Below are 24,860 nucleotides of genomic sequence, written 5' to 3' on the forward strand. Positions count from 1 at the left end.
CAGCAACAACTGGACTGACAGAGCTAAACCGCTGAAACTTGTCACTGATTTCCCTTGAGTTTTCTAGATAAACTATTTTTAGACAAGCTTTTAATTAAGTCTAATACCATAAATACAATAGAAAGCCTTATAGTAAATGACATGCTCTCCACAGTGTCAGCCTCATGCTGAGTATGTATATATTCACTATTTAATCTCAAGCTATCACGAGACTTGACCTATTCTACTTCCCTTCCAGTTCTAGGCATAATCCCACATGCTCATCGAACATACAAGTGTGATGACCTGGGTGAAATCCCCAGATCCCATGGTGCAAGGAGAGAACCAACTCCTGAGTGTTTGTTTTCCTCAGACCTCCACACGCACACCACAATACAACTGTACTCACATAAAAAGGGTGGGAGGAGCAGAGGAGTTGGGAAAAGGATTTATAATAAGATAAAACAATATAGTCTCCTTTCTCACTTTTCTTCAAAGGTATCATCTCTCAGCCACAAACTTTTCTGAATCACAATGAAACCTTGAATTTTATATCTAACTTAAGGCACATACCAGCAGCGGATTCTATTTTATGTCTGAATTTGAATTTCTGGCTTACGTACTCCACAGTCAGATGTTTGACATTTCTATCACGGGCAACCAAAGCCAACCTCTGGTACAGTGCTACAAAGCAGGACTTCCCTGACTTCAGACATCGAACACAAACTTCCCTTTTATCGCCTTGATTTCAATGATGAGAACTGTGTACATTACTAATGGCTGCATTTGGTCTACTGTGGGAGAAAAAAAAAATCAAGATCTTGGTAGTTAACTCCCAGTCTTCTTCTAGAAATGCCATACAGAATTTATCCGCAGGCTAGAAAAGTGCTTGATGTGCTCTTAAGGGGACAGAGGATCTACACACAGATTACCCATAATGTCAGCATTTGACACCAAATCCCTTGAATGCAAATATCTGTAACCCAATCTTTTGAAGGAGTGCTTGTCGAAGATTATGAAAATTCATAATTTTAAGAGTGATATTTTCTTTAGCATTAAGGATTCCAGTTGAGCAGCACTTGAAAAGGATTAGGCACTTAGAAAATGCATGAACAAAACTAAATAAACCCACCACAATTCAATCTGAGTGGAAATCAAAAAGAATCCTAAAACAGTTATCGATTTCCTGTTTATTAAAAAAGGAAAGAAGTTTAAATACATATTTTAACCTCAAACACATTCTTTAAGCTGGCACTGGGTCTAAGACTGGAGATCAGGTCTTCAGTCTTTATTAGCTAATTTTAATGTGTAACGTGCAATGCATTCACCCCCACATTCAGTCAAGACCTTTATGGAGCACTGAAGCAGCCTACATGATTGTCCTCTGCTAGAAGCCATGATTTTCAGCTGGAAGGGAGACATGGTTCTCCAGTCCCTTCTTCACTGCAGAAAATCGGCACGGGGGCTTCCAGGTTAAGTCTAAAAAGACAACTGCTATCTATTCTTTATGTTCTCTCCCCCATCTCCTACTCATTGTTATTTGCAATGCACACAAAATGAGCCCCCCATCTGAGAGAGAAAATTAGAGACACCATTCATGTCTGAGAACTTTATGGACCAGACCCCCTACATCTAGACAATGAAGGAAAAAAATTAAAACCCCATCTTTCTGGGCCAAATGTTATTTGACATCTTGTATTAAACGTGGTGAAGCCTAATCCCAATGGTACAAGAGCAAACTGTAAGGTATTAAATAAGTACAAAAGTAAATGCAAATTAGAAACATAATTCTTAGAGACAATCTGTTTGAAACTGAGCAAGGTAGAGAATGCCAATGCTTTATGATTTCTTTACCACTTAGTTTTTTTGGTTTTGTTTTGTTTGGTTTGGTATGTGTATGTGTGTGCGTGCATGTGTGCGCATGTGTGCATGTGCATTGCCACACACTGTTACCAACTGACTCATCTCCACAGCCTATAACTTATGTTTAAACCAACTCCCTTCCTCTGGTAACCAACTTCCACTTTTCTCTGGGGAAATTCTTTTCCTATATTAAGAGAGCAAATTTTATCCCATTTCTGAGTCCAGACAATTAAGTAGTAGCCCTCGTAACTGATTCAGGGGTGAGCTCATGAATTCAAAGTCTGACTGTTGTAATTAGTGTCACTCCAACATGTTGCATGATAAAGCACAAGTCAGTGCTTCTGCAGCAAATGTCTATGTTTCTGTCATTCGGCTGGCCCCAGCTATCTTTGCAATAAGGCTGGACATTGACCATTGACTATTCTATATCTCTCATCTCCTTTGCCCCAGCGAATAATCAAGTATTTCTCAAGATGTTACAGCACAGAAGAACTCAAGCTAACCCACAGAATCCATTTACAATGTGTCCATTAATATCTCAAGGGAATAAAATAATATATCAAACCACTATAGTGAATTATAAAGTTGAAGGCACTAGAGAAAGGATGAAGAGACAGAAATAAGATGTAACTTATTTTGCAGACATTGTGGGTTTCCTTGCATGGTACAAGAAGGTTCTAAGTCTGGGGCTGCAGGTGTCAGCCTTCCTATAGGAGAAAATGGGATAGTATATAAAGACAAGCAACAATGTTGTCTTAGTAAGGGCTACTATTGCTGTGATGGAACACCATGACTAAAAGCAAGTTGGCTAGTTTGGTTTATATACTACCACGTCACTGCTTACCATCAAGGAAGTCCGGGCAAGAACTCAAATGGGATAAGAACTTGGATGCAGGAGCTGATGCAGAGTGTTGCGTGCTGGTTTGCTAGGCCTGCTTTGTTATAGAACCCAAGACCACCAGCCTAGAAGTGGTACCAACCATCGATCCCTAATAAGGAAAATGTCTACAGGTTTGCTGACAGCCTGATCTTATGGAAGAACTTTCTTAGTCAAGGTTCCCTCGTCTCAGACTACAGTTTGTATCAAGTTGACACAAAACTAGCTAGCATAGATGGACATCTATGAATGAAAATGTTGAGTATATTGTTCTGTGCTTTAGAAGTGGAAGCCTGTTAGAAGAAAATATCACAGTTACACATTAGTGAAGCTGTGGGGATTATGAAAGCAAGAACAAGAAAGAAATGTCAGCTTGTTAGTAGCAGGAATTCATGTGGGCTGAACTTTACTAACGAGTGGAGATGATTTTTTTACTATCGCACAGACACAAGAACTGCTCAGGAAAGAAAGCGATGTCTTCTCCAGTGGCACTGTTGGCTTATTTACACATCTACTTCTCTCGCTTTTTTTGTCTTGGAAGCCAGAAAAAAAAAAAAAAAAAAGACCTATTTTTCTCAAACCTGTTACCAGTAGATTCTCCATAAAGAAGTAAACACGTATCTACTACGGTCTCGTAGATAATGTTTTGCTTCGTGACCGAAGGGAGAGACGTGGCTTACCCTGAGACCTTTCCCACATCGCTCATCCCTATTTCCTCCTCTCCTGGAGGGAAATGCAGCGCCTAACTAGAGAGGACAGCAAAACACACAGGCTGGCAATGACAACCGTGAGAACACTGGCTGTGTTGGTCTTGTTCAGACACACAAATAAGCACTTACTTGATTCAGATACTGTTAATTTGGGGTTTTGTTCCTTGTATATCAAATGACTCGTAGCTATTCTAAACCCAAATTCAGGGTAATGTCTATTTTAGATCAAGCCTAATTACAGAGATAATCTTTGTTTATAGTATAGATTTGCACACTTCTGTGTCAGTCATTTGAGAGTCTTATCTTTGTGTATGTGTGTATATGTGTGTGTGTGTGTGTGGCGCCCACATGTGCCATAGTATACTGTGGAGGTCAAAGGACAATGCTGCTCCTTGCTGTCCACCCTGTTCAGGGCAGTCTGTCTCTCACCCTCACTGCATACAACTGGGAGAATCTGCGTGATGTAAGTCACCATTACCAGGAAGCGACTAGGCAGAATCTTAGTCAAATCTGTAACTATATCCAGCCAACAACCTGAGAAACTTGGAAAACTCACCCCGGCATCCTACTGATCTCCTAATTTTAGCCATAGGAGACTCTAAACAGAGCATTCAGCTGAACCACACTGTGCTGGATTTCTTACCAATCATGAACTTCCAGGAATTCCCGTGTCTGCCTCCCATCTTGCCATAGAATGATTACAGATATGTGTTACCTATCGGGACTCTTATGTGGTTTCCAAGAATTCAAATCCATTTGAGCAGCAAGCTCGTTACCCACGGAGCTATCTTCTCAGCCTGAATTCCTAGTTTTGAAAGGACTATATGTAAAGATGACCACTCAGGTCCCTCTGTGTTTGCCTCTTGGATTAAGGAGAACTGAAGAGCAATGTTTTGGAGGGAAGGCTCCTATATATATTGGCGGGGGAGTCGGGGCAATATGGTTTCTCAGCTATTTCCTACAGTGTGGCTCCCTCCCTTGGAATGGGAGGACTGAACCACCATCCTGGCTATTCTCAATCAAGTTTTATTACTTAAAACAGAAGATCACTATTCAATAAATAAACGAGATCTTATCAAAAACACAAAGTGGAATCTGACTTGTAACTCTCTAAAAGCTAAATAGATGAAAATATTCATTCCTGTTGGGAGAAAGGCACAAAGCCATCAGGAGTTTCTAGGGGAGGATGCCATCTGCATTTGTCTCAGAAAACTCTTTGAAGAATACACTGAGAAACCAGATGAAAGATCTGCAGACATAACACCAAGGATTCCAGCCAGGATGAAATAAGGGGCACCAGAATAGCTCGTAAAAGAAACCTAGCCACAGTATACAAAATGCCTATTTTTAAAGGCCAGACTGTGGATTATACAGCATGTAGTTTTTAATAGAAAGGAAGGCAAATGAGATGAGGCCCACAGTGTCCCTGGGTTCTGTGCCTAGAGGTATTTTCAGACAGTGTGCAGAAAGGCCAAGCTGCAGTGAGGAGAAAGAGATCACATTTGGAGATGATGATGTGACTGGAATTTGTAATGGATAGTGTTAGAAAGAGAGACCTAGACATAGAAGTATTTCAAAATTTTCCATTAAGTCTTTGGCTGAAGATGAAGCTGGGCATGTGTAGGGCAAGACCCCAGAGTGCTGGGGGAAAATAACCAAGAGAGAAAGAACACCCTGAAGACTAGTGGTTGAACGTTCACTGGAACTCACAGGAATGGGAGTCGTCTTAGTGTTACTCAACTCAGATAGAGAATCTCTCTTGAACATCTGCGACATATAACAGAGATGCCGAAAGCCATTTTTCAAGGGTGGGACAACTATAGGCATTTAGAAACTGATTTAACAACAAATTTGGCGTGGATGGAACTGAATGGCAGTAAAATAACCACTCATAACAAAGGCCAAACTCCTCTAAAACTTCCCCTATTCAGTGTGTCAATTTCATAACACTGCCACAACAAATTAAGGCACGTTTGTGGCCTAAGACCATATCCACCTATTGCTTCATGGATGGATTGGCGTTGTGGTTTGGATAAGAATGGCTCCCATATGCTGAGATTTGAATGCTTGGTTACTGGGGAGTGGCATATTTGAAAGGATTAAGATGTGTGGCCTTGTTGGAGGATTGTCACTGCAGGTGGGCTTTGAGGTTTTCAAAAACCCAAGCCAGGCTCTCTCTTCCTGCCTGAGGATGGAGATGTAGAACTCTCAGCTACTGCTCCAGGGCCTGCCTGCAAGCCACCATTCCCTCCCTTGCTGATAATGAACCCAACCCTCAGAAACTAAGTGTAACCCGACCCCAACAAAATGCTTTCTTTTATAAGAGTTGCTGCGGCCGTGGTGTCTCTTCACAGGAACAGAACATTGATAAAAACAGTAGGTAAGAAATCCAGCACAGTGTGGTTCAGCTGAATGCTCTGTTGAGAGTCTCCTATGGCTAAAATTAGGAGATCAGTAGGATGCCGGATGAGTTTTCCAAGTTTCTCGGGTTGTTGGCTGGATATAGTTACAGATTTGACTAAGATTCTGCCTAGTCGCTTCCTGGTAATGGTGACTTACATCTCTCAGATTCTCCCAGTTGTTTTGGCTTAATCTTCTGATGTGTCTCTAGCATTAAAAATTTCTTCTTTTAAGGGCTCATATGACTAGATTCTCTTATTCTCATACTTTACTGCACCTAAGACTCTTCCTAATACAGCATTTCCCCTTAGTACATCTCAAACAAACTTAAAAGCCAAATGAAATTTCTGTACATTTCCTTAGACGTTACAAATTCCTGCTTGGTTGTTTGTTTTTAAGGAAATAAACATGGTTTATTCTGAAACCAAATATGAATAATCACAGTCTGGAGTCACTAACTTAAATTTCCCCAAATTCGATGGAAGCTGGTTCATGAAATTTTTACAGTAACAGAGCAAAGCAAGTAGGATATCAAGCCATTTTTAAAAAACACATTGGTGGAAATATCAGAGAAGCAGATTATAGCTAGGTGGAGAAATCACAGGCACGGGCTTCAAAGGCTGTCTGGTAACATTCTAAGTTGCACTTTGATTGGTCCAGGAGAGAGTTTTGTTAGATTAACAGATTCTAAAAATTTATATCCAGATATCGGAATGCTACCAGAGGCAAGCAAGAAATAACTCTTTAAGGGCTAAAGATAACCCAAAATATATGATAACTGGGTTCCAGACCTGTAACAATCCAACCTCTCCAGAGTCGTGGGATTTTAATCGGCCAATCATCCTTTGTAGACACAGCTTCTTTCCAGGAATTCTTGTTCACAATATAGTTCAATGTGCATAAATGCTACAGGCTATATCATCGTCGTCATCATCATCATCATCATTATTTTATTAACTTTCTCTCTTCTGGGCTATAATTGCAGAATTTGACTTGGTTTTGAAACTTTACATCAAAGCATTACGAATTCTTATGTTCTTCACTCCTTTGAATATATTCAGATCGATCTAACATCATTCCCCTTTATCCACAGAACTTCCTATGGCGGTCCTTGCAGTGTTGGGAGCAATTTCTTTGGGCTTCTCTTTGTTAGAAGATGTCTTTATTTTCAAAGCTACACTGTGTAAGTAAAGAATTTTAGGAGTCTGTCACTGATTCCACTTCTGAAAACCTTTGCTACATGTTTTGTTCTGGTTTGTGTGTGTGTGGCGGGGGTGTTTTATGGTTCCTAATGAGAAGCCAATAGCAGTTCTTACCCCCTCCTTAAATATGACTCTTCTCAGTCTACTTGATTTTTGTCTTTCCTTGTGTATTTGAGTATCCATTGGTTGGTGTTCTTTTGTCTAGTTTCGGGTTTGCTGACCTTCTTGGATATGACTGATCCTTTTTATCAGATTTAGAAGTTTCTTTGCCCCAGGACTGCAGAGCCACGTTAGTGAGTGTGGATGCTGTGGTGCCTGCAATCACGACGCCTCTGTGTTTTGTTCTCCCGGGTTTTCTCTCTGCACTTCTTTTCTTTCCGAGCACAGATCTTTTCTTCCGCAGTGTCTAATCTGCTTTTAAACCTGCCCAGTAAAGATTTCATTTCAAAAAGAAAAAGAGGTATTCTTTGCAACAACTGGAAACTTGGAAACAGCCCCCCCAAGCAACTTTCATTTTCAAACAGAAGGGTTGTACTTGTGATCCCTGCATCCCTGTAACAAAAGCCCCTCACAGAAACTTAGGGCAACAAAGGTTTATTTGGTCTCATGACTTCAGAAATATCTCAGTGCCTCCCAGAGCAAGGAGGGCATGGGCAGTGGTGCAGTGCTTGCCAGTATGAAATACATACCAGAATGAGGATTCGGTTTACTGGTAGGGCACTTTATGTAACCCAACTGGATTTGATCCCCACATCCATATACACCCTGACACAAAATAAGCATATGTTCAATATATCACCTATCAATTCTACCATAGTTATATACCCAAGAGAATAAATAGGTAAGATAGATCTACTGTCCTTGAAAACTTACGAGTCAAGGTGACACTTGATGTAACTCATCAATGCCTCCGAAAAGTGATCGGTGCCCATGTGACTTGTGAAGTAGATGAATCAATAACACTGACTTTATTATTGCCAGTGCACACATCATACACACTACACACACACACACAATTCTGGCCCTACCCCAAATTCCCTAAATCAGTACCTACATCTGAACAAGCCCCCCAGATAGGTGAGCCTGCTATGGCCCAAGGGTATGGGTAAATGTCTTTCCATGTAAGTGTGAGTTCAAGTTCAGATGCCCAGAGCCCAAATAAAGCCAGTCATGCAGTCTGTAATTCCAGCACTTCTATGGCACGTTGGGACAAGGTGATCACCAGAAACCCATCCTCTGACCTCCACACACACACGAAGGCACAGACAGGCCCCAGACTCTCACACATCACACTACACACACACCAACACGCACATACACACGCTTTTAAAAAATCACTTGCATTGAATAGATGAGTAGAATCCAGATGCAAGATATCTTGGCAGTTAGCACACCTCCAATTTTAATAAGCATAGAGATATGGAACTTTTAAAATTATTTTATTACTATTATTATGGGGGGGCATGTGTCCCCGTGAGTGAATGTGGGCTCATAGGACAGCTTTGTAGACAGCTCTTTCCTTCCACGAGGAATGGAACTCAAGGTCGCCAGGTTTGCCATAACAAACACTTTAACAGCTGAGGCACCTCATGTCCACGGACCCGGGGTTCTCATACAGCCGAAGGTACCGATTTAGGGAACTCGGGGTAGAACCAGAGATTCTGCATTTGTAACAGTGTCACATGTAGTCAGTGTCCCTGAGTCGTGTACTACACTTCAGTAGCTGGGGCACAGATGACTTTTCAGAGACGTGGATTAGCGGTTTTACCTCAGCAGCCTTGAGTTCAAGCTCCAGTTTTTGTTTCTAAGGAACTGCGATAAGGGGTTAGTCATCCTAAGCTGCAAGATGAGAGCCGTTTCCTGTTTCTCTTCTGTGGGCTGTTGAGAAAGACTACTATAGAAAACGTAACTGAAAGTGTGACGTAGACTTTTGGCCTAGGGCCGGCTTAGAGTCAAGCAGATGATGAAAGTAAATTTACACCCTAATGAGAGGAAAAAAAGTTTAAGAAGGCGGGCAGAAAAACAAGAGGCGGGGCCTCGGGAATGTCCTCGCGGATGTGCCTCGGATGTACCACATCGTGGGGAGGGGCGCCTACCCAAACAACCTGAAGGAAAAAAAGCTCTGTTTCTAGGATTATACCGAAATCGAGATATCTGAATTTTCAACTTTTATCTCATTCTGTAAGTCAACCAACGTAACGCTAGAGTTCAAGGACAGTACGTGGTTCAGTTTTCTGCTCCTGAAGCAATCCATTCCCCACGCGTGTGTGCCTTTCTCCTCCCCCCAACCCCGCACTCCCCGTGGGCCTGCTCCTGCATCCACGAGTGGATGAGTTTGCAGGGGCTGGAGGGAGGCGGGCCGGACGGGTCCATGTGCGCCACGAGGAGGGGAGCGAGATGCGCGCGGCGTGGCCGGGGGTGCGCGTGGGGGTGCGGTGCGGGCGCGGGTGGCCGAGGGCGGCTGCAGTCCTCGCGCCGGCGCGGGCACGTGGGGTCCGAGAACTGTGAGGTGGCCCCACCGCTCTCCCCGGGGGCGGCTCGGGGTGGCGCAGGCGGCCGGGGCGGGGCGGAGCGCGGTGCCGTCTGCGCTGCGGCGGCGGCGGAAACAATAGTGCGGATCGTAGCGCGCGGACGGCTGCCCGCGGAGCCGGACGGTAAAGCTCCTCTCCGAGCCGCTTCGGTGCGCAGGGCCGGTGCCGGGACGGACGGACGGACAGACGAGAGGACTGTGTGCCGCGGGACCCGGGTCCCACCCCGCGCTGGCCACCCACGACCCTCGAGTGGCACCCCCGGGACCCTCCGATCCGTGGCTGCCGGGTCTCCGACGTGACTCATCGCTTCCCGGGTGTCCGCGTCCCCACGTGCGTCTTCCCGCGGCGGAGCCAGGGAGCGGGGTAACCGAGTTAGCGGGACGCCTCCAGGCGCCCGCCGAGAAGTTGGCAAAGCTGCGTCCCAGCGGCTCCTTGTAGTCGCTCGGACCGACCCGAAGTTGGTTGACAGACCTAGTGTCTGTGAGGCAGCGACCCAGGCGGGCGGCCAGTGTCTCCTATGGGCAGCCTTTTTCCGTGCCTCTGCTTTGCACAGTAAAACTGGGATACTGAACTCCAAGCATGGCGATGCTTGTCTGTTGGGGGGCTGTTGCAAACGACTCGGTTTTAGTGTTTCTGTGGGTACTGCAGGCCTTGGGCAAGTTCTTGGCATTGTGTAACTTGCCTTTCTGTTTCTTCATAGGAGCACTATGAACGAAGAGGAGCAGTTTGTAAACATTGACTTGAATGATGACAACATTTGCAGTGTTTGTAAACTGGGAACAGACAAAGAAACACTCTCTTTCTGCCACATTTGCTTTGAGCTAAATCTCGAGGGTAAGTAAGAACGCCGTGGTTTTGACTGCCCGCCATGAACTTTGTACAACTTAGGCTGAAGAGTTTGAAGGTTGAAACAGTTTGAAGGCCTAGAGATTGCGCTAAGTGATGACCTGCTAAATGTTCCTGGAAATGAAGCCAGAGTTAGCACAGTAATGAACGGAGGGAAATGTTTGTCTTTAAAACAACGTTTTTCACCTCATTTTCACTAAGACGAAATGAAGTGCGGGTACTGCCTGGTAAACATGCGACTTTTTAGCCCACACGACTCTCTTGTATTCAGAATCAGCATGACTGTTTACACAGGCAGATGTTGATTTTATTCCTTTCGGCCAAACTCCTAGTCACTATATTTCCATCGTGTGAAAATAACTTCCTTTACTTTCACTTATCCTTGAAAAACAAAATGACTTTTTAAATCTTCTTGATAGACGTATTACGGTGAGAATATGGTAAAGAAACTTCAGAAATGAAAGCAAACCTTATGCTGAAGGCTAGGTTGGTGCACAGTTATCTGGGGCCTGGATACCAGTGGCCTATTTCCAGGAAACATAGGATGTTACCTTACTCCTTTATAGTCATAATGAAAGCCTGAATCTTTTTAGGTCTGTATGAATCACACCGAAAGTAAATCTGAAAATTCCCGAAAAAATAAAACTTGTGTTTTGAATTTTGAGGTTGTAATGTGTGATGGGGAAAACCTTACTAGATACTAGATATTCTCGAATATCTAGATATGTGAAGTTTTAGTTTGAAAACATTTCATTTTTGTCTAGGCCTTTGTATTTAAAGATTTTCATGAACATTTATTTATTTCGACAAAGAGGTGCAAAATGTCCTTATTCTCTCTCTCTTTCTCTCTCTTTCTCTTTCTCTCTTTCATGATGTGATCATAGACTTTACTGTTCCTGTTAGGACTTGTTACTCAGAAATGTAGCTTCCAAATAGTGTGTCATGGAGCCTCATAGAATTTCTGTGAATTAAGTAGAATGCTTATTACTTTGGCTTTAGTAAATGTGGTGCTTACAACTAGTTTAAACAGCATGACTTAAAAGTATGATCCTTGAGTAGAGTTTATATTACCATGCTCTTCTTGTGCACAGTCATGCTCTTGGGAAACAGGGTTTTCCCTGTGTGTTCTGACACCTTGCAGGAGTTTACATTTTAGAAGGGCAAAGACATCAGAAATGATCAACTGCGGGCTCCTGTGTTTTCTGTGGAAGACGCTGAGGTCTGGCTGGCGGGTTGTTCCAGCTTGCTGTAGTGGGGACAGCAAGCTGTTGCTATGTGCCAGGCAAATGTTGGCTGGGAACACATCTGTGCCAAGCATTGTACTAAGCGTCTTACTGGATTATCTTCATTCAAAATAGCTCTGGGATGCCTGCTATTATTATTCATTGTGACGGTGATGGGATGGAACCGGAGACTTCAGCAACGCACCTTGAAGTCACGTAGCTAGTTAGTAATTGATAGTCCTGGTCTTTGAAGCTTGGCCATCTACTTCTTGGGGATGTGACCTTAATTCCATTGATCTGATGTCAATAGGTAGTTAACTGTAGGATGGATGCTAGAAATCTCTCCTCCTGAATCCTGATTGGTTGTGGATCAGCCAGCTTTCCCTGCCCGGTGCTTCCTGATAAGTAAATCACCATGCCATAATAAAATTTTGTTGCAGAGACTCAATTTTCATAATTGCTTTTCTAGCCCTAATGAATATGCCTTTTAACTAATAATTTAGTTCTTGATATGTAAGCATGGCACTATCCAGTTTCTGAAATAACCATTGTGCATCAGTCCAAAGGACAAAATCCGTTCTCAGTCTGGGTGAGAACTATTTCATCTTCTCTGTGTACTGAAGATAGAGTTAAATTCTTCTCCGTTTATCTATATAGTGTTAGTGTCTTGGTCCCTAATATATTTGCATTTTTACTGCACTGATGAGCTGTTTGTTTTATATATTTAGTATTGTTATTGTCGTAAAAAAAAAATGGGAGAAATTTTCCACAAATTGCAGTTTTTATATCAGTAACCAGATTTAAAAAAAAAAAAGTTAATGGAGGGTTGGCAAGATGACTTAATGCGGTAAAAGCACTTGCAGCCAAGCCTGAGGACCTGAGTTCAATTCCTGGATCCTACATGGTGGATCCGTTCCCTCCAATTGTCCTCTGACCTCTGTGTTTGAGTTGTCGTATGCATACACACACCACACACACACACCCCACACACAATACACACCCACACACCCACACATACACACCACACACACATACGCACACCACACATACACACACCACACCACACACAAGCATACAACCCCCGACATACATACCCCACAACACCCCACACACCCACCACACACACATACACATACCACACATGCACACATACACACCCCACACATACACACCACACACCAATACACCCACCCCCACACATACACACCCACACCTACCACACACACATACTCCCACACACACATACACACCACACACGCACACACACATACACACCACAGGCACACACACACATATACACCACATACACAGCCCCACACACACACAGTGTTTTTAGTAACCAGTGGCAAAGGTGATATAACTGCATATCAGGGAAAATGTCGGGTATAGTCCTCTCTTTGTTAGTGTCTTGAATTATTATTATAGTTTTTTTCATAACTAGAATGTAAAAGGGACACGTTAATAAGACATTTACTGCTACTAATTTGGTGTAGTTTTCTCTGCAGTGTGGTAATGTCTCTGTTGCTTAGTTTCTTAACTAAAAAAAAAATCTTTAAATTTCCTCTCAAGCATTTTATTTGGAAGTGTCTTGAGGATCATGGCAGTTGGGCTAGTTTTTAGTTTACACATTCGTAGATAAAAATGGCATTTATATACTTTGGATTGTTTACATCAGATGAACACTGGTCTAATAATGGGCCTCTTATTTAAAAGCTGTGCACATAAATGTATTTCCACAACAAAGACAACAGACAGTCTGATCTTACTGGAGGGACTTTGTATTCTAGGCATGGCTCTGAGTTGTCTTTTTCCGTGGTTTCACAGTAGTTAAAAGGAGAGGGTACTAAGTGACTTTTATGTTTCTAAGGCATAATCCCATTCTTCAAAAGCCAAAAAATGTATTTCAGGGACTTCAGTCACTAACTGTTCACACCCAGAACTCACCAGGATGGTTTGTGCACTTCTAAGATAAGGAGACAGATGACAGACGCAAACAGACAGTGATGGCCCAGTTTTGGCCTGAGGCTCTCTGAGAGTTTTGCATACGGTGTTAATTATCAGGTACATGCCTAGACATCTAGTTTGTTGCGGTAAATTCTCTAAACCTACTTAATAATCAGATCACCACCATTCCCTAAACTGAGGCCAGAGTGTTAGGAGCCTGGAATGGGAACAACTGTAATGTATCAAAGGCAGGAACAGTCCTGGGAGGGGATCCAGGGAGGCAATAGCAACTCCGAACTCTCTGGCTTTTCAGTTAAGTACTTAAGGGAACAACTTTAAGATAAAACTAAACCAGTTCTTGGTACCCCAACAGTTTGAGTGCTGTTAAAGCCCCGGGTCCTCTAGAGCGGGAGTTTGCTAGCTGATGAGTAAGCGTGTGTCTAGCTTCTCTGTGTAGTCTGTCATCTCTCTTCCCTAATGAACTAAGGTAAATTCAGCTCCTGAATCTTTCCAGCAAGAAAAATCTCTATTTTTGCCTTAGTAAAGCACAGGTGAGCACAGTGCCTACCTTTACTACTCCAGTCGGTGTTTTTGACCATAACTTTGTTCATCACTAGTTGCTGGTAAATCCTGACTTCTGGCTGAGAGCCGGAAGTGGTTCTTTATTGTTTAAGGTCCTGTTCTTCCTCCACACCATACTCTAAATGCCAGCATCTTTCCACTCGAGCAGACCCGAGCCCCTGCTTGAGGCCAGGAAGCAGCAAACTCAGTCTAACACCAGCTCGTTCCTTTTGTTTCTCATTCTGTGGTGAAACACCACATATTAAGGTTAACCAAACTTGACCGGGAGAGATGGCTCAGCCATTCCGAGTACTTGCTGCTTTTATAGAGGGCTCATTTTGATTCCCAGCACCCACAAAGTGGCTCACAACCGTCTGTAAGTCCACTTCTGGAGATGCTGATGTCATCTTCTCTGGGCATCAGGCTCACGCACATGCACATACATTCTTACAGACAAAAATCTATCATATCTACACATAAAAATAAATAAACAAATCTTTAAAGGATAAAAAAAAAAATAAACAGGCCATTTTAAGTTGACCTAAGTGGAAAGCCTCATGCGGTTTCTGTGCTTGTAGTGATCTTTCCCCTCAACTGCTCTTGCTACCTGAAGATGACTGAGGGCTTTGTAAGGGGTTTTGTTAGTGGACCCTTAGACATAACAGATGAGAGCGGAAAGTAGATTTCACTGGTGATGAGCTGAAATCACAGACTGTTTCCAGAGAGAAGTAGCTGATACTAGGCTGGCACCTGGTGAAGGCTTGTCTCAGCCAAACTCCATGTGGGAAGAACTAGGTTCAGTTTCTTACCCCTGACCTAGTGCCTTGAGTACCAGCTTCAGTACCCCCTCAGAGCTCAGAATTGGATGTCTACGGCAGGCGAGGATCTGAGGGTAAAATAGATTAACTCAAGTACGTTACCTCTGCATCTTTATTTTTCATGCAAGGGGGAAAATGAAGTGAAGGGGGTGCAGAGGAGGGGAAGAAGTAGAATTAGTGAGGAGGAGGAGAAGAGTAAGAGCTGATCTCCACGAGGTTTCTAGTTTTTACAGGCATAGTTGGAGAATTCTATAGGCAAGGACAATGATAATACATATATCGAAATCACAGAGAGGGACAGATAGAACCTGACAAAGCTGTACTCAGGAACAGGTGACCTGACCCAGGAAAGCGCCAGCATTCAAGAGGAAGTACCTGACATTCCAAACCATTAGATAAAGTTACTAAACATCCTTGATTCCTGGATTCAGCCATTCTCCTCATCTAATCTCTTTGGTGATAACCAGCTTTGGGGACGCCCAGATTTGTTTGTTAGCAAAGGTGGGGCATGCTGCCTCTTTGCTCAGTGCCTGTCTTCTATAGAAATTTCTATGTGGTCTTTTAGCAGGTAATTCTGTGGGATTGAGTCCATGTAAATTTGACTGTTATAACCGAGAGTGAATGCCATTGCTCCAAGGTCTCATGGTGTGTTTGTGGGTGGGGAGGAATGGAGCAAGGTCACTCCACTGCCCACGCAGCGGTTACACTGCTAAAGTGTTCTGGGAATGAAGCCTATTTCAAAGGGAAGAATCACGGCTTCACAAGGTTTTCATAGATATGACAGTGACTTTTCCAAAAGACAAGTGTTCCTGCAGCTCTGCAAAATGGGTTGCTCCATGTGGGCGTGGACATATACACTTCCCGTGGCTCTGTCTATTGGTCTGTCAGCTGTGCATTCCCTGTAGAGTCTTGAGTCTTGTGGGCTCTAACATATAGTAACCTATTTTCATTACTTTAACTTTTCTCCCTTACTTATTAGTCTCAGTAACTTAAAAGTCTGGGTTACATTTGAAGTTTGGGTCACCCACAAATGTTGATCATGACGACTTGTTTGTTGGGATTTGGTTTGGTTATATGTAACAGGAAATTGAAAGATAATAGTGAACAAAAGTGGAGTGGGTAGTTGCGTTTGTCATATCAAAAGAAGTTGGGAGCCAGGGAGATGGCTCAGTCAGTAAAATGTTTGCTGACTAAGCATGAGAAATGTTCAAATCCTATCATTGAAGTGAAAGCTAGGCTTGGTGGCATGTTCCTTAGTCCTAGGGCTGGAGAGGCAGAGCTGTGAGATTCCTGGGTTTCACTGACCAGTCAGGCCCACTAGTTGATGAGGTCCACATTCAGTGGAAGACCCTGTCTCTAAAAGTAAGGTAGAGACGGACTGAGCAGAGCCCCTGGCTTTGACCCCTGTCTTGCACCTGCACACAAGTGTACTCTAACATGTGCATATGCATGCCCCAAAAGAAGTAGAGTTAGGAACTCTGGAGTTGGTATCTCCACTGTGTGAGCAGAAAGACTGGAGCCTTGGTTTATGTCTGTTTCACTTTCCTTAACACATAGTTTCCGTCTTCAGGCTTGCGTCACAAGCCAGGGGAGGCTGAGGTTACTCTAGCCGTTATTTACTGATTCCGGAGAGAAGAGAAAGGACTGTGTCAACATTGCCTCCTGTGTGGAAAGGGAACTTTGCCTTCGTTCCACCAACCGTTTCCTGCCCTTAGGTTCATTATGTTCAAGAGTTACCGCTCTGGATAAATTAGATGTTTTACAAAGAAAAATATAGTGTGTACTGAGTAGGCAACTAATAAAATGGGCCACAGATATTTTTTTTTACTCCAATACTAGTGTTTCACTATATTGAAGGCAAACTGTGTTTCCATTGTGGATGAGACCAGTTAGTGCTCAGATGAATCTTCTAGCCTTGGGGCTGAATTGAATGAGAGTTCATTGATTAGTGGGTTGCAGTGTGAAGACCAACATGGAGCCATACTTAAAGTGGTCTGTAGTGGCATTTCACTTGTATTTTAATAAATAAATCTTGCCTGAAGATCAGAGAGTAAAACAGCACCACTGGTCAGCCTTAGACCAGGCAGTGATAACATATACCTTTTATCCCAGTTGCCACACTGGTTGTCATAGAAACTGGACAGTGCATGCCTTTAGTCCCAGTGGTGCACACCTTTGATCCCAGCCCTAGAAAGGACTATAAAACAGGAGGAAACAACTCTCAGACACAGTCTCATTCTGAGATTCCTGGAGGCAGAATCGCCATTTCAGACGAGGTCAAAGTAAGCCATTAGCTGGCAGTTTTGCTTTTTGGATCTTCAGGTAGAACCCCAGTTTTTCTTTATTAATCGTGCTTCAGTGGTCTTGTCAGACAGCTGTAAGAAGTTCTGATTATTTTTTGACCTATCTCAGTCCATAAAATGTCATAATAAATCCAACTCCCCAGGAAGAGTGCCCCAGATATGATTAGATTAGAACGAATAAAATTAAACCTGAGTAATTTAGTATATTTTAAGCTTGGGCCTCTTCTGTGGCTTCTCTCTGCCTCTGTTGAGAAGAGAGTAATGGAGTAGCCCCTTTCCCTGGGTATCTTCGCAGAGGCTGTCGGCAGCTGAGACCGAAAGCCGGCACTCGGTCACTCCTCTCCTGCTCTGGAAATGAGCACCTGCTCCGGGTCTTCCATCTTGACCTGGACACTTTCTAGTTGGGGTTCTTTCTCAAGATGCCAAAGCCAACACTGCTGTCTTGACTGCCATTGTCACCTGCAAGACAGCCTCACAGTTTTCCTTCTTAGTGTTGATGTATTATCCCAGGGTACATGTCAAGAAGATCAACAGTCCTTGTTGTCATGTGTCAGAAACGCCTGGCCATGACGCACAGATCTGTCTCTTTGTCCTGACGATTAGAATGGAGCCAGCTGCACAGTGGCTGTTGCTGTGACCAGGAGCACGGGTTCCTACTTTGTACCTTTGACGTCCGAAAACCCCATGCAGTGATACATACTCCAGAACCAGACCAACAGGTGGGAAACCCCACTACTGGGGGACCGGGCAGGTTCCTCATCTGCACTATTCAGTTTGTCTACAAGTTCATGCTCATCTACATATGCAACAGGAAGTGACTAATCCTCCCTCTCATTACTGAGGACCTGCAGCAGAATCATCATAGACATGCTGGGCAAGTTAGAGACCCTAAACCTTATGAACTGATGTGTAAGTATAATCTAGCCTTATATTGCAGCACAGACACGTAGATTTCTCCCATCTTGGCCATATAGAAAGAACTTTATCCTTGTTTGTATGTGACATATTGAAGGAACTGAAGTAAGTGAAGTTGGCCTTCAGTTCCATAGATAGTAAAAGACAGAAAGGGGCTCATATGCAAGTTTCTGGTGCCAGAGATGTTGCAACTACAGCCCCTGAGTAAAGAAAGGGTGTTTCTCTAACTGTCTTGCTTCAACTGGAGATCCAGCCCTCTGGTAGCGACACTCTCTCTGGAACAGCAGCACCTTCCCTATGATAGAGATACTCTCTCTGTGACGGTGGGACCCTCCTGTGATAGTTGCACTCACTATGATAGCGTCACTCAGGGTTTTTCCATTCTCTCTGGTCCTACAGGCTGCTTTGTAGTGTGCTATATATATATGTATATATGTACGTATATATGTATGTATGTATGATATATTAATGGTGTGTTTTACTCAAGACCTTCTTGCCTCACCCCTGGACCTCGTACGTGAAGCTGTCTAGCAGATTGCCTTCCATTTCTCTCCCTCCCCTCAAATTGTCTATATTTGCAGCTAATTTTAGACACCTTCACTTACATAACGCGTGAACACCTGAGACTGCGTGTCTAAAGGTAAATTATTCTACCCCATATGTCATTTTGGAATGAATAGATAAAATAACTGAAATCCTCGCTGTGTCTGCAGCCAAAAGCATTGCGGTTGGAGATAAGTATGGAGGTGGTAAAGACTTCCACACCTTGCTGGGGTATACAGGAGGGCATCTCCACAAAGTGACTGCCTGTTAAAATCCCTTAAGAAGTGGATTCCTCAGATGGGCAGAGCGGTTCATGCGAGTAATTTCAGAACGCGAGAGTCTGAGGCAGGAGGATTTGGTGCATTTGAGACCAGCTTAAGGTACAGATTCAGAGCCTGTCTCACTGGGATAAAAACATTGCTTCAAATGAGCAGCCTGCTCGCCCTCCCCTCCCCCCACTACCTCCCTTCAGTTTATTCTTTTCTCTTGTTTCGGGACAGGACTTGGCTATGCTTCTTTGGCAGACTGGAACTCACTAGGCAGAGCAGTCTGGCCTTGAACACAGTGATCCCCACTGCCTGTTTCCCACCAGTGGGGAATAAAGGCATCTCCTCCCCTGCCCAGCATTGTTCTTTCTATTGCATCCTTCCCTTGGTGGTCATGTGTCCACGTCACTACTGTAGGAACTTGCTGTGTGTCTATCTCCTGCACCCTCTCCCTTCCCCTGTATAATTCCCCTCTGTATGCTGTGAGCCCAGACTGAAGTCTGACCAGGAAGTGTTCAGCCATCACAGAAGGCCTAGCAGAGCAGTGGATGCGTATCTCATATGTGACTTGACCTGGAAGAACTCTAGAGAATTGCCTTCAAGGGTTTTCTTCCAAACTGACCCAGGAGGAAACCAGTCTATTTACCGAATGTGTGAGATCTTCTAGAATCTCCTCACAAGCTGCAAGTCCTACTAATAGAACAGAAGAGCTTTGTCTTCCCTGCAGAGTAACAGTGCTGTACAGCTAGTACTAACCACCGTGTGTAGTTATCTTAGTTAACTGGAAGTAGAAAAACAGTGCTTTGCCACAAACAAGTTTGAGCAGGCTGTCTTGGGATGCTTTGCTGGGTTCCTTTGACATGGGCAAACACAACCTCCGGATGCAGCCGCAGCAGAGTGGACACTCACTGTGTCAATACCTTGAGTGCTTTAAGTCAGTGATGGAAACAAACATGTGGACTGTGCAACTCAGAGTACTCTGTTAATAATAATATTGCCAATAATACAAATGCATAGAAATGACTTTCCAGCTCAAAGTCATGGCTGAGTCATCCCACTAGCCAGGAGTGAGATGAGACATTAAATCTAAATTGAAAGTCTTCAATGCTTAGGACAGAATTACTTCCAGCAGCGGATACGGGTGTCATGGTTGAAATTATGAACAACAGTGTTTCCCAGAGAGTTGATAAAAGTCAACCACCCAGGTTTAAAAGGTGATTCCTATATTTCATGCACATGTAATGGCCTGTGAAGAAAACACAGACAGGCCTTGTCTCTACAGGACATGATGAGCTAGGGCAAAATGGAGCCGAAGCACGGCTTTCTGTTGGAGGTTTCCCCCTCTGTGTCCATCCCCTCCCGCAGCAGCAAGTGCCTGCACCAGCCGTGCTGGCTGTTTCAAGCCGAAAGCAGACAGTGCACACTCTGTTCTCTTAGCAACTTCCCAGGCACCCCTTTCATTCTTTGGTTGTCCACCAGAGTTGACAGGTAAACAAACCTCTACTGCAGTTATGATTTTACATCCTGAGGGTGGGGGAGGACCTCCATCCATCTGAGGGTTAAATATTCGGCTAGATTCATTGTTAGCAGAGAAAAAATTCTCACAAAAATTTTAATATTAGTAAGTTTTAGGAATGTGTCTATTTCAGTGTCTTAATCTTTCTGTTTACGTGGTTGATGAGAGCATGGCACAGCCCCTAAGCCTAGTTTGTCTTGATCTAAGGACACACTGGTCTCCATTTTAATCATCTCCTCTGCTTCACCAGAATGCCTGTGGCGTCTTAATTTCTCCTGCTTAAAATGGAAACCACTTGTTCCTCCTAAACAAAACAGTCCTAATTCAGGAAGCAAAAGAAGTAGAGGGGTTCATAATCCCACAGATTTACTGCTCTCAGTGTTTCTCCTGACAAATTTTCTGGAGGGCATGCACCATTACCGTTCATCATATTCATTTGCCACATCAGGAGCATGCTTTCTGTCAGTGTAACTTCGCGCATCAGCTTGCTAAGGTAGCAGCATCCCATTGAGGACTGTCTGAAGAGTCTCCAGCTTATCAGTGCGGAACTCTTTTCCTTGCCTACTTAAATTCTTGCAGTGATGTAGCTTAAATCCCCATCAGAAACTCATTCATTGAAGGTAGGGCTACATTGATTCTAATACCTATCCACACTACTAAATTGATACCAGACACTCTTTCATTTAGAATCATTTTTGTTTCATGGTGCAAAAAGTTGGTTTCCCTTAGTTTTCTAACATGTTTGGTTATCTCAAAGTTATTTTTGCCCTAGAATTATGAGAATGTAGTTATGACAGATATCCAGCCACACTATTTAAAGACGTTTATCTCCCATAAGACAAAATGTAAGTCAGTATTTGCTGCTCCAACATTACTAATAGTTTCCTACCTTCATCTCCACTGAAAAATGTTATTAAAAGAAGTATGTATAACACTGTGGTCAAAGTAAAGAGAACCTGAATTGTTTGCTGCTACAATGTCACATTTGTGTGGCTCATATTGTTCTGAAATACAAGTTAAAATTTTAGCTCTTGACAGTATAGTTAAAGGATATTATAAAACACTTAACAAAGTACTTACCTGGAGCTTGAAGGTCAGTGGTTCAAATATAAGTTGCCCTATAAGTAGTCTGGGGTCTCTTCATCTCTCTTACCTGTAAGAAAATGAGTTTCTCAGTCCAAACCTTAACTGGGGAGATGGCAATGCAGGAGACGAAAGACAAATTGGACAGTTACTGCGGCTCTTACTACTGGGTCTGGCTGGCTTGTTCCCATTCATGTGGTTGCTGCTATGAAAGCATTTTTTGGGCTGTCTTTAAATAATATTCATCTTTTTAACTTTACCACTGAGACACTGTCACTCTTCCTGAAAGTTAATGTCCCTGTATGCCACATGTAAGTGGATATTTAAACCTGGTATGTCTGTTGTATCATAGTTATGCTGTATTGTATCATAACTTAATTTAGTTTTATATTGATATGGGATTCCCCTCTGTGTGTTGTAAATATCATTGCCTAATAAAGGAACTGCTTTGGGCCAGTAGCAAGCTATAGGGGAATAGAGCTAGGCAGGGAAAACGAAGCTAAATTCTAGGAGAAAGAAGGGCGGAGTCAGAGAAAAGCCATGTAGCCCCAACGGAGCAAGATGGGACTTTACCCGGTAAGCCACTGTCATGTGGCAATACACAGATTAATGGAGATGGGTTAAATTAATATGTAACAGTTAGCCAATAAGAAGATAGAGCTAATGGGCCAAACAGTGATTTAATTAATATAGTATCTGTGTGGTTATTTCGGGGCTGAGCAGCCGGGAATAAACAAACGGCCTCCTCCAACATTATATGATAGCCTCACATACAAAAAATAGAATAAATGTTAGAACAATGAATTAAAATTATTTAGTGGAACATGTGAACATGCATGATTATTTGAGAAAACTGGATTGTAGGCTTCAAACTTTGTATGGTTTAATTTTATTTGAATATATTTTATTCGAATGTTTATTTGAGTGTGCTTTAATGTACTTGGAGAACAGACCTAGTCTTTTTTTATTCTGTGTGATTGCAAACTTAGTGTCCTCCATTACAGTGGGGCTCAGAAAAGATGGCGGAGGCTTCCAGCCACGTCCTCATTCTGATTCTCATAGTGATTGTCTGTAAACCAGTCGTCCTGTCCTAGTCAGTAGTCTGCCCAGGGTGGGTAGATTTCAAGGTGGACTTCCTGGGTCCCACTAACCTCATTTCCGATATGAAATAGCTATGTGGCCGGCGTTTGCAGTGTGTGATGGCTTAGATAGAGCCTCCACATCACCACAGACAGATCACTGATTAAAAAGGTAGATAAACAAGTTAGAGAGCGGAATCGAGTGTGGGTCTGATGTACTCTTTTAGTAATAAACAGTTGTTTTGTAGGTGTTTTCTCAATGTTCCAACTGTTTGAATGAAAAAGTAGAACACACCTTTGCTTTGTTTTTGAAGTCATTTGTAATTTATACACACTATCAATACATAAATCCAGAAATCATTTGTACTTTATACACACTAGCAATACATAAACCAGAAATCATTTGCAATTTATACACACTATCAATCCATAAATCCGCTTCTACTTTGGCTTTTCTGTTATTTGATGCTGAGGTTTATATTTTGACATAATTTATTTGAACTCTTGGCTTGCTGACATTTTCCCTCGTAATTCGTTCATTGAAATAAGCTGATTTGATTACCTGTTTAATCCTCTTAACACAAAGTCTTCAGCCTGGCATAACCAGCCCTGAACTGAAATCTGCTGCCTCGTAAGACCACCTATCGAATGTCTTTCTTAAGTTGTCAATTCTCAAAATGGGAAAGTCACCGAGCCCATCTGTGCATGGCTTAACGTGATCGCCAGTAATTCCATCTGCCACCCAATGCAAAAATATCCAGTTACCTTGCTTTCAAAAGCTGTGTCAGGACCTTGAATATGGCAGACTTGTAGTCGTCCAAGTGGTGCTTGAGTTAGCTACACCTGTGGGAGGTAGACGAGTAGGGTTCTCCTTTAACACAGTGTCCCTCCACAGGGAGCAGCTACTGAACTGTCTAAGGGGGAGCCTACCCTGTGGAATGTAGGAAGGACCTGTTCGGATCCATGCCTGCCTTCCCACCTTTAGCTCCATGTCTTAACTATGACAACATAGACAACCTGAACATCTTTCCGCTTATGGCAGTGCTTGGCAACAAGAAAATGGTAGTATCTTTTTAAACCATAGCCTGCCTGCTGCCTGCTGAACAAATGCATAATAATATAGTTAGAGTGGGTGTGTCAAAGTATTGTTCTAACCAGTCCATCCAGACAAATACCACTGCAGTCGAAACACATGTTGAGGTGACCTGACCTGGCTCCAGAGCCTTTGAAGTCACAGATATGTGTGAATCCATTCAGGCATTGGTATGGACTATTTCGATTGGAAGAAGACGTTTTCTGTTCTCATGATAGTTGCTCCCCCTCAATATAAACCAGTGGCTGAGAGACTTGCTTTAAAAGCAACCAAGAAATCAGGAATTGTATATGAATGTAATGTTTTGTTTTCTCTCTCTCTCTCTAAGATATTTGGAGACTGAATAAAAGTTGTGTGGTATGGACCCACTTAGTGTGCCACCCCTACTACTGGCAGGGCTTCTCTTATGTTCTGTTTATTAAAAACGATAATCTGCTCCTCAAGTAGACTTCCATTCATTTTCATCTTCTCTGATAGAACTGTATGCATATCTAATCATTTTTATAATTAACAATTGCTTAAACAAACATTGCATTATTTAATATATGTGAGTATTTCTACTCTCCTAGCAACCAAGGTAAATTCATCAAAAGAAAACATTTTAAATCCTGGAAAATTATCTAAGCTTGGCACCGAATGAGTCTCCAGTAAAAAAAAAAAAATGGAAGCAATACTACTTTTTATATGAATGAGTGCACAAATAATTGCCTTTTTAAAAGATGATATACTTAAATTATTTCACTGAATATTATTAACCTGAAACTGAGTCATAACTAAAACTCTGTTGCTTGATTAAGAAAAAAAATCCATAGTCTTGCCAGTAGGAAAAACTCATGAAATCAGAACAGGGTAGGGTAACTAGATTATACCAGGTTGTCTGGTAATATGACTGAAGAACCTGTGAAGTAAAGCTGTACGGCATCGGTGGGGACAATGTACGAGACCAGGTTTCTAGACAAGGCCAGCCAGTAAACCTCCAAGAAAGACTGCTTGGTTGACTGCACTGCTAGTTAATATAAATATGACCTACAAGAGGTTAGGATAGATGGGTTGAGGAGTACAACTTTTTAAGCGTTGTACTTGTTTTGGCATTTATAGCTTTATAAAA

At 42.8% G+C, this 24,860-nt stretch overlaps 1 protein-coding gene across 2 annotated transcripts in view; it reads left to right on the top strand.

Moving 5' to 3' along the window:
- Positions 1–9,141: 9,141 nt before the first annotated feature.
- The window catches only part of C3H21orf91 (chromosome 3 C21orf91 homolog), a 28,562-nt gene continuing 12,843 nt past the window's right edge, over positions 9,142–24,860 (top strand). The window contains exons 1-2 of one of the 2 annotated variants that reach the window (XM_057765682.1): positions 9,142–9,212; positions 10,263–10,396. In XM_057765682.1, coding sequence (XP_057621665.1) covers positions 10,270–10,396 — 127 coding nt within the window. In that variant the 5' untranslated portion in view covers positions 9,142–9,212; positions 10,263–10,269. Of the gene's footprint in view, positions 9,213–9,643; positions 9,893–10,262; positions 10,397–24,860 lie in introns of those variants that run through there. The other variant, XM_057765681.1, reaches the window with a different exon arrangement.

Source organism: Chionomys nivalis, chromosome 3 (assembly GCF_950005125.1).
Source record: "Chionomys nivalis chromosome 3, mChiNiv1.1, whole genome shotgun sequence".
Classification (NCBI taxonomy): Eukaryota; Metazoa; Chordata; class Mammalia; order Rodentia; family Cricetidae; genus Chionomys; species Chionomys nivalis.